The following is a 13359-nucleotide window of genomic DNA, read 5'->3' as shown; positions in this document are numbered from 1 at the left end:
CACAGAAAAACTATTGTTTTCACATAAGAAAAGATCTTTTGAAGTGTTAATTGAAATTTGGCTATCTTTTTTTAAGAAATGCACTTTTGAAGGAGAGGTGCGAAAGTGCATCAACCCCTTTCTTCACACGTATTTTAAGATGACATTTTATAGAGTGTGGATTACATAAGAATGAAAAATCAAAGAACTTTGAAAACGAAGTGGTAACAAACCATTTTAGTCAATGTGTATTAAAACAATATCTTATACATACCTACTAAAATGACTGGATATATAGATCACAGGATGTATAAGACCTACGCTGCAAAACAGTTTTGTTCTTTAGCAATTTTTCACACCAACATTTTAAGTGCTTAACAAGTAGACTTCGATTTCTTGTGGAGAGAGAGAAGGAGAGAGTGAATGAGCAAAGGTATGTTTTGTCTTCACACCCTGAACTGCTTTATCTACCAACGTACTGTCAATTTGAATAGCTGGTCCCTCTGTTGGGGACCAGCGATGACAGTTACTTGTGGATATATGCATAACTGGAAGGACAAATCCCTCTTTGGCTTTAGTTAATATGTATATATCCGTGTACACTGTGGGTACATAAATGAGCTATCCATGGCTCCAATTGATGTTTTACTATTTAAACGAGGTAGGACCACTAAGGATAAAGGAATATGATGATGAAAACACAAGAAAGACCAAATCAATGTCACTTAAAATTTTTATTCATTATTCCCATTCTTTTCTTCTCTCCCAACAAATTCCTCAAAAGTCCAGCACTATCCCTCTCTCTCTTTCGGAGAGGCACAAGCACATACACAGACATGTACACACATGGCATTAACTTCCGCCTACCAAATTCAATCACAAAGCTTCGGTCGGCCCGGGGTTATAGCAAAAGACACTCGCCCAAGATGCCACGCGATGCGACTGAACCTGAAACCTTGTAGCTGGGAAGCAAGCTTCTTAACCACACAGCCATCTCTTCAAAAATCAAAGTCATCGCTGTGTTGATATATTTGGATATATACATGATACTAAAGTTGATATTCATGAATTTCATGTTGACGTTCATGAAACTGAAGTTGATAACATCAACCTTGAGGAGGAATAAAGCCTGTCTTTTAGCAGACAAAATATTCATACTTGTTGCTATTTTGTAATAAATTTTGATATTGATTCTGTTACACCTGTGTATGAATAGTCAAATGTCTACTTAAGTTACCTTTTTGAGGGAATGATTTACCACAGTTGTCACAATGATATGGCTTCTCTCCTGTATGGTCACGTTTGTGAATAGTCAACTGACTATGTCCAGAGAATGATTTACCGCAGATATCACAATGATATGGCTTCTCTCCTGTATGTGTACGTTTGTGCTTAGTTAAGTAATTACTATCAAAGAATGATTTACCACAGATATCACAATGGTATGGTCTTTCTCCAGTATGAATACGTTTGTGACGAGTCAAATGACTACTTTCAGAATATGATTTACCACAGATGTCACAATGATACTGTTTCTCTCCTGTATGAGTAAGTTTGTGTCTTGTCAACGTATAACTTTGAGAGAATGATTTACCACAGATATCGCAATGATATGGCTTCTCTCCTGTATGTGTAAGTTTGTGTTTAGTCAAATGACCATTTTGAGAAAATGATTTACCACAAATATCACAACGATATGGCTTCTCTCCTGTATGAACACCTTTGTGAATAGTCAACTGACTATTATAAGAATATGATAAACCACAGATATTACAATGATATGGCTTCTCTCCTGTATGTGTAAGATTGTGTTTAGTCAAATGACCACTTTGAGAGAATGATTTACCACAGATATCACAACGATATAGCTTCTCTCTTGTATGCGTAAAATTGTGTTTAGTCAAGGTACTAGTTAGAGAGAATGATTTACCACAAATATCACAATGATATGGCTTCTCTCCTGTATGTCTACGTCTGTGCTTAGTTAAGTCACTACTTTCAAAGAATGATTTACCACAGATATCACAATGATATGGCTTCTCTCCTGTATGTCTACGTTTGTGCTTAGTTAAGTAAATACTATCACAGAATGATTTACCAGAAATATCACAACGATATGGCTTCTCTGCTGTATGTCTAAGCTTGTGTCTAGTCAACGTAGAACTCTCAGAGAATGATTTACCACAAATGTCACAATGATATGGCTTCTCTCCTGTATGAACACCTTTGTGAATAGTCAACTGACTATTACAATTGTATGATTTACCACAGATTTCACAATGGTATGGTTTCTCACCTGTATGTGTAAGTTTGTGTTTCGTCAAGTTACTAGTTAGAGAGAATGATTTACCACAAATATCACAATGATAGGGCTTCACTCCTGCATGCGTAACTTTGTGTTTCGTCAAGGTACTAGTTAGAGAGAATGATTTACCACATATATCACAATGATAGGGCTTCTCTCCCGTATGTGTGCGAATGTGCTTAGTTAAGTAACTACTATGAGAGAATGATTTATCACAGGTATTGCAATGATATGGTCTTTCTTCAGTATGAATACGTTTGTGGCCAGTCAAATGACGACTTTCAGCGAATGATTTATCACAAATATCACAATGATATGGCTTCTCACCTGTATGAATACGCTTGTGACTGTTCAAGACACAACTTTGAGAGAAACATTTACCACAGATATCACTACTATTTAAACGAGGTAGGACCATTAAGGTTAAAGGATGATGATGATGATGAAAACACAAGAAAGACCAAATCAACGTCACTTAAAATTTTTATTCATTATTCCCATTCTTTTCTTCTCTCCCAACAAATTCCTCAAAAGTCCAGCACAATCATCCTCAGAAATCAAAGTCATTGCTGTGTTGATATATTTGGATATATATACGATACTAAACGTGATATTCATGAATTTCATGTTGACATCCATGAAATAAAGCCTGTCTTTTAGCAGACAAAATATTCATAATTGTTGCTATGTTGTAATAAATTTTCATATTGATTCTGTTACACCTGTGTATGAATAGTCAAATGTCTACTTAAGTGACCTTTTTCAGAGAATGATTTACCGCAGATATCACAATGATATGGCTTCTCTCCTGTATGTGTATATTTGTGTTTAGACAACTGACCGTTCTGAGAGAATGATTTACCACAAATATCACAATGATAGGGCTTCTCTCCTGTGTGTAAGTTTGTGTTTAGTCAAATGACCACTCTGAGAGAATGATTTACCACAAATATCACAATGATATGGCTTCTCTCCGGTATGGGTACGTTTGTGCTTAGTTAAGTCATTACTTGCAAAGAATGATATACCACAAATATTACAACGATATGGCTTCTCTCCTGTATGTGTAAGTTTGTGTTTAGTCAAATGACCGTTCTGAGAGAATGATTTACCACAAATATCACAATGATAGGGCTTCTCTCCTGTATGTGTAAGATTGTGTTTAGACAACTGACCGTTCTGAGAGAATGATTTACCACAAATATCACAATGATAGGGCTTCTCTCCTGTATGTGTAAGTTTGTGTTTAGACAACTGACCGTTCTGAGAGAATGATTTACCACAAATATCACAATGATATATCTTCTCTCCTGTATGTGTAAGAATGTGGTTAGTCAAGTGACCGTTCTGAGAGAATGATTTACCACAAATATCACAATGATAGGGCTTCTCTCCTGTATGTGTCATTTTGTGTGTGGTCAAGGTACAAGTTTGAGAGAATGATTTACCACAAATATCACAATGATATGGCTTCTCTCCTGTATGTGTAAGTTTGTGTTTAGTCAAATGACCGTTCTGAGAGAATGATTTACCACAAATATCACAATGATAGGGTTTCTCTCCTGTATGCATAAGTTTGTGTCTAGTGAAGGTACCAATTAGAGAAAATGATTTACCACAGATGTCACAATGATAGGGCTTCTCTCCCGTATGTGTGCGAATGTGCTTAGTTAAGTAACTACTATCAGAGAATGATTTACCACATATGTCACAATGATATGGCTTCTCTCCTGTATGAACACGTTTGTGAATAGTCATGGCACCACTCTGAGAGAACGATTTACCACAGATATCACAATGATATGGCTTCTCTCCTGTATGTATACGTTTGTGTTCAGGCAAGTCACAACTTCTAGAGAATGATTTACCACATATGTCACAATGATATGGCTTCTCTCCTGTATGAACACGTTTGTGAATAGTCAACTGACTATTCCAAGTGTATGATTTACCACAGATATTACAATGATATGGCTTCTCTCTTGTATAAGGGTTTTTTGGTGTAGTTAAATGATTCATCATGAGAGAATAATTCGTCATACATATCACAAAGATAGCATTTTTTTCATTTCTATGAATATATTTTTGTTCAGTAGGGAATAATTTAATGTTGTTTCTTTATCTGAGATCTTGTTTAATATGTAAATCAGGATGTGAAAACTGTCCACTCCTTTGTAAAGTTATCCAAGCTTAAGTAACCGGCAAAGCAATCACCTCCTCTATATTCCAGACAGCAAAGACTTGAAACTGTTGCTGTTAATTCCATCGTCCAGAAGAAATATTTCGCAGTATTTTGTCATAGACTTTCTTCAGATAAAGAGGTTGATGTATTGATGAATGCTCCTTATAAATATATCGTCTTCCTTTAGTCAATAAAAGTTGATGAAAATATCAAAGGCACATCTGAATGAAGAAATTTCTTTTCTTTCAACAGGATGTGATATTCTGAAATAGAAAAAGAAACTAAGATAAAGAAGACAGTTAAATGACATAACAAATCAAGATTGCAAACATTCTTTTCTACTCTAATAACAAGGCCCAAAATTTGTGGGGAGGGGCGAGACAATTAGATCGACTCCTGTACGAAACTGGTACTCAGTTTATCGACCTCGTAAAGATGAAACACAAAACTCGTAAAGATGTACATAAAGACAGACGACACTGTCATTTATTTAATGTGGATTACATAAGAATGAAAAATCAAAGAACTTTCAAAACAATAATAAACGAAGTGGTAACGCTGTCTGGACAAAAATCATTTTAGTCAATGTGTATTAAAACAATATCTTTTACATACCTACTAAAATGACTGGATATATAGATCACAGGATGTATAAGACCTACGCTGCAAAACAGTTTTGTTCTTTAGCAATTTTTCACACCAACATTTTAAGTGCTTAACAAGTAGACTTCGATTTCTTGTGGAGAGAGTGAATGAGCGAAGGTATGTTTTGTCTTCACACCCTGAACTGCTTTATCTACCAATGTACTGTCAATTTGATTAGCTGGTCCCTCTGTTGGGGACCAGCGATGACAGTTACTTGTGGATATATGCACAACTGGAAGGACAAATCCCTCTTTGGCTTTAGTTAATATGTATATATCCGTGTACACTGTGGGTACATAAATGAGCTATCCATGGCTCCAATTGATGTTTTACTATTTAAACGAGGTAGGACCACTAAGGATAAAGGAAGATGATGATGAAAACACAAGAAAGACCAAATCAATGTCACTTAAAATTTTTATTCATTATTCCCATTCTTTTCTTCTCTCCCAACAAATTCCTCAAAAGTCCAGCACTATCCCTCTCTCTCTTTCGGAGAGGCACAAGCACATACACAGACATGTACACACATGGCATTAACTTCCGCCTACCAAATTCAATCACAAAGCTTCGGTCGGCCCGGGGTTATAGCAAAAGACACTCGCCCAAGATGCCACGCGATGCGACTGAACCTGGAACCTTGTAGCTGGGAACCAAGCTTAACCACACAGCCATCTCTTCAAAAATCAAAGTCATCGCTGTGTTGATATATTTGGATATATACATGATACTAAAGTTGATATTCATGAATTTCATGTTGACGTTCATGAAACTGAAGTTGATAACATCAAGCTTGAGGAGGAATAAAGCCTGTCTTTTAGCAGACAAAATATTCATACTTGTTGCTATTTTGTAATAAATTTTGATATTGATTCTGTTACACCTGTGTATGAATAGTCAAATGTCTACTTAAGTTACCTTTTTGAGGGAATGATTTACCACAGTTGTCACAATGATATGGCTTCTCTCCTGTATGGACACGTTTGTGAATAGTCAACTGACTATGTCCAGAGAATGATTTACCGCAGATATCACAATGATATGGCTTCTCTCCTGTATGTGTACGTTTGTGCTTAGTTAAGTAATTACTATCAAAGAATGATTTACCACAGATATCACAATGGTATGGTCTTTCTCCAGTATGAATACGTTTGTGACGAGTCAAATGACTACTTTCAGAATATGATTTACCACAGATGTCACAATGATACTGTTTCTCTCCTGTATGAGTAAGTTTGTGTCTTGTCAACGTATAACTTTGAGAGAATGATTTACCACAGATATCGCAATGATATGGCTTCTCTCCTGTATGTGTAAGTTTGTGTTTAGTCAAATGACCATTTTGAGAAAATGATTTACCACAAATATCACAACGATATGGCTTCTCTCCTGTATGAACACCTTTGTGAATAGTCAACTGACTATTATAAGAATATGATAAACCACAGATATTACAATGATATGGCTTCTCTCCTGTATGTGTAAGATTGTGTTTAGTCAAATGACCACTTTGAGAGAATGATTTACCACAGATATCACAACGATATAGCTTCTCTCTTGTATGCGTAAAATTGTGTTTAGTCAAGGTACTAGTTAGAGAGAATGATTTACCACAAATATCACAATGATATGGCTTCTCTCCTGTATGTCTACGTCTGTGCTTAGTTAAGTCACTACTTTCAAAGAATGATTTACCACAGATATCACAATGATATGGCTTCTCTCCTGTATGTCTACGTTTGTGCTTAGTTAAGTAAATACTATCACAGAATGATTTACCAGAAATATCACAACGATATGGCTTCTCTGCTGTATGTCTAAGCTTGTGTCTAGTCAACGTAGAACTCTCAGAGAATGATTTACCACAAATGTCACAATGATATGGCTTCTCTCCTGTATGAACACCTTTGTGAATAGTCAACTGACTATTACAATTGTATGATTTACCACAGATTTCACAATGGTATGGTTTCTCACCTGTATGTGTAAGTTTGTGTTTAGTCAAGTTACTAGTTAGAGAGAATGATTTACCACAAATATCACAATGATAGGGCTTCACTCCTGCATGCGTAACTTTGTGTTTCGTCAAGGTACTAGTTAGAGAGAATGATTTACCACATATATCACAATGATAGGGCTTCTCTCCCGTATGTGTGCGAATGTGCTTAGTTAAGTAACTACTATGAGAGAATGATTTATCACAGGTATTGCAATGATATGGTCTTTCTTCAGTATGAATACGTTTGTGGCCAGTCAAATGACGACTTTCAGCGAATGATTTATCACAAATATCACAATGATATGGCTTCTCACCTGTATGAATACGCTTGTGACTGTTCAAGACACAACTTTGAGAGAAACATTTACCACAGATATCACTACTATTTAAACGAGGTAGGACCATTAAGGTTAAAGGATGATGATGATGATGAAAACACAAGAAAGACCAAATCAACGTCACTTAAAATTTTTATTCATTATTCCCATTCTTTTCTTCTCTCCCAACAAATTCCTCAAAAGTCCAGCACAATCATCCTCAGAAATCAAAGTCATTGCTGTGTTGATATATTTGGATATATATACGATACTAAACGTGATATTCATGAATTTCATGTTGACATCCATGAAATAAAGCCTGTCTTTTAGCAGACAAAATATTCATAATTGTTGCTATGTTGTAATAAATTTTCATATTGATTCTGTTACACCTGTGTATGAATAGTCAAATGTCTACTTAAGTGACCTTTTTCAGAGAATGATTTACCGCAGATATCACAATGATATGGCTTCTCTCCTGTATGTGTATATTTGTGTTTAGACAACTGACCGTTCTGAGAGAATGATTTACCACAAATATCACAATGATAGGGCTTCTCTCCTGTGTGTAAGTTTGTGTTTAGTCAAATGACCACTCTGAGAGAATGATTTACCACAAATATCACAATGATATGGCTTCTCTCCGGTATGGGTACGTTTGTGCTTAGTTAAGTCATTACTTGCAAAGAATGATATACCACAAATATTACAACGATATGGCTTCTCTCCTGTATGTGTAAGTTTGTGTTTAGTCAAATGACCGTTCTGAGAGAATGATTTACCACAAATATCACAATGATAGGGCTTCTCTCCTGTATGTGTAAGATTGTGTTTAGACAACTGACCGTTCTGAGAGAATGATTTACCACAAATATCACAATGATAGGGCTTCTCTCCTGTATGTGTAAGTTTGTGTTTAGACAACTGACCGTTCTGAGAGAATGATTTACCACAAATATCACAATGATATATCTTCTCTCCTGTATGTGTAAGAATGTGGTTAGTCAAGTGACCGTTCTGAGAGAATGATTTACCACAAATATCACAATGATAGGGCTTCTCTCCTGTATGTGTCATTTTGTGTGTGGTCAAGGTACAAGTTTGAGAGAATGATTTACCACAAATATCACAATGATATGGCTTCTCTCCTGTATGTGTAAGTTTGTGTTTAGTCAAATGACCGTTCTGAGAGAATGATTTACCACAAATATCACAATGATAGGGTTTCTCTCCTGTATGCATAAGTTTGTGTCTAGTGAAGGTACCAATTAGAGAAAATGATTTACCACAGATGTCACAATGATAGGGCTTCTCTCCCGTATGTGTGCGAATGTGCTTAGTTAAGTAACTACTATCAGAGAATGATTTACCACATATGTCACAATGATATGGCTTCTCTCCTGTATGAACACGTTTGTGAATAGTCATGGCACCACTCTGAGAGAACGATTTACCACAGATATCACAATGATATGGCTTCTCTCCTGTATGTATACGTTTGTGTTCAGGCAAGTCACAACTTCTAGAGAATGATTTACCACATATGTCACAATGATATGGCTTCTCTCCTGTATGAACACGTTTGTGAATAGTCAACTGACTATTCCAAGTGTATGATTTACCACAGATATTACAATGATATGGCTTCTCTCTTGTATAAGGGTTTTTTGGTGTAGTTAAATGATTCATCATGAGAGAATAATTCGTCATACATATCACAAAGATAGCATTTTTTTCATTTCTATGAATATATTTTTGTTCAGTAGGGAATAATTTAATGTTGTTTCTTTATCTGAGATCTTGTTTAATATGTAAATCAGGATGTGAAAACTGTCCACTCCTTTGTAAAGTTATCCAAGCTTAAGTAACCGGCAAAGCAATCACCTCCTCTATATTCCAGACAGCAAAGACTTGAAACTGTTGCTGTTAATTCCATCGTCCAGAAGAAATATTTCGCAGTATTTTGTCATAGACTTTCTTCAGATAAAGAGGTTGATGTATTGATGAATGCTCCTTATAAATATATCGTCTTCCTTTAGTCAATAAAAGTTGATGAAAATATCAAAGGCACATCTGAATGAAGAAATTTCTTTTCTTTCAACAGGATGTGATATTCTGAAATAGAAAAAGAAACTAAGATAAAGACAGTTAAATGACATAACAAATCAAGATTGCAAATATTCTTTTCTACTCTACTAACAAGGCCCAAAATTTGTGGGGAGGGGCGAGACAATTAGATCGACTCCTGTACGAAACTGGTACTCAGTTTATCGACCTCGTAAAGATGAAACACAAAACTCGTAAAGATGTACATAAAGACAGACGACACTGTCATTTATTTAATGTGGATTACATAAGAATGAAAAATCAAAGAACTTTCAAAACAATAATAAACGAAGTGGTAACGCTGTCTGGACAAAAATCATTTTAGTCAATGTGTATTAAAACAATATCTTTTACATACCTACTAAAATGACTGGATATATAGATCACAGGATGTATAAGACCTACGCTGCAAAACAGTTTTGTTCTTTAGCAATTTTTCACACCAACATTTTAAGTGCTTAACAAGTAGACTTCGATTTCTTGTGGAGAGAGTGAATGAGCGAAGGTATGTTTTGTCTTCACACCCTGAACTGCTTTATCTACCAATGTACTGTCAATTTGATTAGCTGGTCCCTCTGTTGGGGACCAGCGATGACAGTTGCTTGTGGATATATGCATAACTGGAAGGACAAATCCCTCTTTGGCTTTAGTTAATATGTATATATCCGTGTACACTGTGGGTACATAAATGAGCTATCCATGGCTCCAATTGATGTTTTACTATTTAAACGAGGTAGGACCACTAAGGATAAAGGAAGATGATGATGAAAACACAAGAAAGACCAAATCAATGTCACTTAAAATTTTTATTCATTATTCCCATTCTTTTCTTCTCTCCCAACAAATTCCTCAAAAGTCCAGCACTATCCCTCTCTCTCTTTCGGAGAGGCACAAGCACATACACAGACATGTACACACATGGCATTAACTTCCGCCTACCAAATTCAATCACAAAGCTTCGGTCGGCCCGGGGTTATAGCAAAAGACACTCGCCCAAGATGCCACGCGATGCGACTGAACCTGGAACCTTGTAGCTGGGAACCAAGCTTAACCACACAGCCATCTCTTCAAAAATCAAAGTCATCGCTGTGTTGATATATTTGGATATATACATGATACTAAAGTTGATATTCATGAATTTCATGTTGACGTTCATGAAACTGAAGTTGATAACATCAAGCTTGAGGAGGAATAAAGCCTGTCTTTTAGCAGACAAAATATTCATACTTGTTGCTATTTTGTAATAAATTTTGATATTGATTCTGTTACACCTGTGTATGAATAGTCAAATGTCTACTTAAGTTACCTTTTTGAGGGAATGATTTACCACAGTTGTCACAATGATATGGCTTCTCTCCTGTATGGACACGTTTGTGAATAGTCAACTGACTATGTCCAGAGAATGATTTACCGCAGATATCACAATGATATGGCTTCTCTCCTGTATGTGTACGTTTGTGCTTAGTTAAGTAATTACTATCAAAGAATGATTTACCACAGATATCACAATGGTATGGTCTTTCTCCAGTATGAATACGTTTGTGACGAGTCAAATGACTACTTTCAGAATATGATTTACCACAGATGTCACAATGATACTGTTTCTCTCCTGTATGAGTAAGTTTGTGTCTTGTCAACGTATAACTTTGAGAGAATGATTTACCACAGATATCGCAATGATATGGCTTCTCTCCTGTATGTGTAAGTGTGTGTTTAGTCAAATGACCATTTTGAGAGAATGATTTACCACAAATATCACAACGATATGGCTTCTCTCCTGTATGAACACCTTTGTGAATAGTCAACTGACTATTATAAGAATATGATAAACCACAGATATTACAATGATATGGCTTCTCTCCTGTATGTGTAAGATTGTGTTTAGCCAAATGACCACTTTGAGAGAATGATTTACCACAGATATTACAACGATATGGCTTCTCTCCTGTATGCGTAAATTTGTGTTTAGTCAAGGTGCTAGTTAGAGAGAATGATTTACCACATATATCACAATGATATGGCTTCTCTCCTGTATGTCTACGTCTGTGCTTAGTTAAGTCACTACTTTCAAAGAATGGTTTACCACAGATATCACAATGATATGGCTTATCTCCTCTATGTCTACGTTTGTGCTTAGTTAAGTAAATACTATCACAGAATGATTTACCACAGATATCACAACGATATGGCTTCTCTCCTGTATGTCTAAGCTTGTGTCTAGTCAACGTATAACTCTCAGAGAATGATTTACCACAAATGTCACAATGATATGGCTTCTCTCCTGTATGAACACCTTTGTGAATAGTCAACTGACTATTACAATTGTATGATTTACCACAGATTTCACAATGGTATGGCTTCTCACCTGTATGTGTAAGTTTGTGTTTAGTCAAGTTACTAGTTAGAGAGAATGATTTACCACATATATCACAATGATAGGGCTTCACTCCTGCATGCGTAACTTTGTGTTTAGTCAAGGTACTAGTTAGAGAGAATGATTTACCACATATATCACAATGATAGGGCTTCTCTCCCGTATGTGTGCGAATGTGCTTAGTTAAGTAACTACTATGAGAGAATGATTTATCACAGATGTCACAATGATATGGCTTCTCTCCTGTATGAACGCGTTTGTGAATAGTTAGCTGAGTATTTCCAGAGAATGATTTACCGCAGATATCACAATGATATGGCTTCTCTCTTGTATGTGTACGTTTGTGTTTAGTTAAGTTACTACTTTGAGAGAATGATTTACCACAGGTATTGCAATGATATGGTCTTTCTTCAGTATGAATACGTTTGTGGCCAGTCAAATGACGACTTTCAGAGAATGATTTATCACAAATATCACAATGATATGGCTTCTCACCTGTATGTCTACGTTTGTGCTTAGTTAAGTAACTACTACGAGAGAATGATTTACCACAGACATCGCAATGATACGACTTCTCTCCTGTATGTGTATCTTTGTGTGCTGTCACGGCACCACTATGACAGAATGACGGTTTCTCACCTGTATTGGGGTTTTTCCCTTGAGTTAAATCATTCATCATGGGAGGGGAATTTCTCATACATATCACAAAGATAGTGCTTATTTCATTTCTAAGAGTTTGTTTGTGTTCAGTTGTGTCGCTATTTTCAGGGAATAATTGAATGCCGTTTCTTTCCTCTGAGATTTTGTTTAATATGTAAGTCAGGAGGTGAAGACTATCCACGCCTCTGTAAAGTTATCCAAGCTTAATTAACCTGTAAAGCAATCACCTCCTCTATATTGCAGACAGCAAAGACTTGAAATTGTTGCTGCTAATTCCATCGTCCAGAAGAAATATTTCGCAGTACTTTGTCATAGACTTTCTTCATATAAAGAGGTTGATGTATTGATGAATGCTCCTTATAAATATATCGTCTTCGTTTAGTCAATAAAAGTTGATGAAAATATCAAAGGCACATCTGAATGAAGAAATTTGTTTTCTGTCAACAGGATGTGATATTCTGAAATAGAAAAAGAAACTAAGATAAAGAAGACAGTTAAATGACATAACAAATCAAGATTGCAAATATTCTTTTCTACTCTACTAACAAGGCCCAAAATTTGTGGGGAGGGGGGAGACAATTAGATCGACCGCAATATGCAACTGGTACTCAATTTATCGACCTCGTAAAGATGAACATAAAGACAGCCGACACTGTCATTTATTTAATGTCAATGTTTCCAGTGGTCAGAATCCATTGAAGCATGGAAAGATTTACTGCCTGACACGAAACTGTGCCGATGGCACGTAATAAGCAGCATTTGAGTGTGGTTGACTAGGCAGCAGAAGACGAA

The 13359-nt window shown here is 36.0% G+C and overlaps 4 protein-coding genes across 4 annotated transcripts; all 4 read right to left on the bottom strand.

Annotated features, from left to right (window-relative positions):
• Positions 1-1063: 1063 nt before the first annotated feature.
• LOC149129245 (uncharacterized) lies at positions 1064-2723 on the bottom strand. Its single transcript, XM_089346644.1, has one exon. The coding sequence runs from the start codon at positions 2700-2702 to the stop codon at positions 1176-1178; it is 1527 nt and encodes a 508-aa protein (XP_089202770.1). The 5' UTR covers positions 2703-2723; the 3' UTR covers positions 1064-1175.
• A 26-nt stretch (positions 2724-2749) lies between these two features.
• LOC149129244 (uncharacterized) lies at positions 2750-4466 on the bottom strand. Its single transcript, XM_089346646.1, is given in 2 exon segments — positions 2750-3187; positions 3189-4466. Coding segments are annotated over 2 exon segments (1323 nt in total). The 5' UTR covers positions 4325-4466; the 3' UTR covers positions 2750-3000.
• Positions 4467-5510: 1044 nt separating this feature from the next.
• On the bottom strand, positions 5511-9137 carry LOC149129243 (uncharacterized). The gene is made up of 2 exons (XM_089346648.1): positions 8017-9137; positions 5511-7453 (listed from the first exon to the last, which is right to left on the bottom strand). Exons 1-2 carry the CDS (start codon positions 9135-9137, stop codon positions 5989-5991), a joined length of 2586 nt encoding a protein of 861 aa, XP_089202774.1. The 3' UTR covers positions 5511-5988.
• On the bottom strand, positions 7563-13026 carry LOC149129242 (uncharacterized). The gene is made up of 2 exons (XM_089346643.1): positions 9892-13026; positions 7563-9542 (listed from the first exon to the last, which is right to left on the bottom strand). The coding sequence occupies exon 1, from the start codon at positions 12602-12604 to the stop codon at positions 10799-10801; it is 1806 nt and encodes a 601-aa protein (XP_089202769.1). The 5' UTR covers positions 12605-13026; the 3' UTR covers positions 7563-9542; positions 9892-10798.
• Between the last annotated feature and the right edge of the window lie 333 nt (positions 13027-13359).

This window comes from Octopus bimaculoides, unplaced genomic scaffold, assembly GCF_046866305.1.
Source record: "Octopus bimaculoides isolate indiv1 unplaced genomic scaffold, ASM4686630v1 contig88, whole genome shotgun sequence".
Classification (NCBI taxonomy): Eukaryota; Metazoa; Mollusca; class Cephalopoda; order Octopoda; family Octopodidae; genus Octopus; species Octopus bimaculoides.
This window is presented reverse-complemented; position numbering and strand designations above follow the sequence as displayed.

Excerpts from the sequence above, each read along its gene's own strand:
- LOC149129245 (XM_089346644.1), bottom strand. The coding sequence starts at position 2,702 with ATGGTCCTACCTCGTTTAAATAGTAGTGATATCTGTGGTAAATGTTTC.
- LOC149129243 (XM_089346648.1), bottom strand. The coding sequence starts at position 9,137 with ATGACGAATTATTCTCTCATGATGAATCATTTAACTACACCAAAAAAC. Across the intron at positions 7,454-8,016 it reads TCATTCTCTCAGAGTGGTCA|CTTGAACAGTCACAAGCGTA; the intron begins TTTGACTAAACA and ends TCAAAGTTGTGT.
- LOC149129242 (XM_089346643.1), bottom strand. The coding sequence starts at position 12,604 with ATGAGAAATTCCCCTCCCATGATGAATGATTTAACTCAAGGGAAAAAC.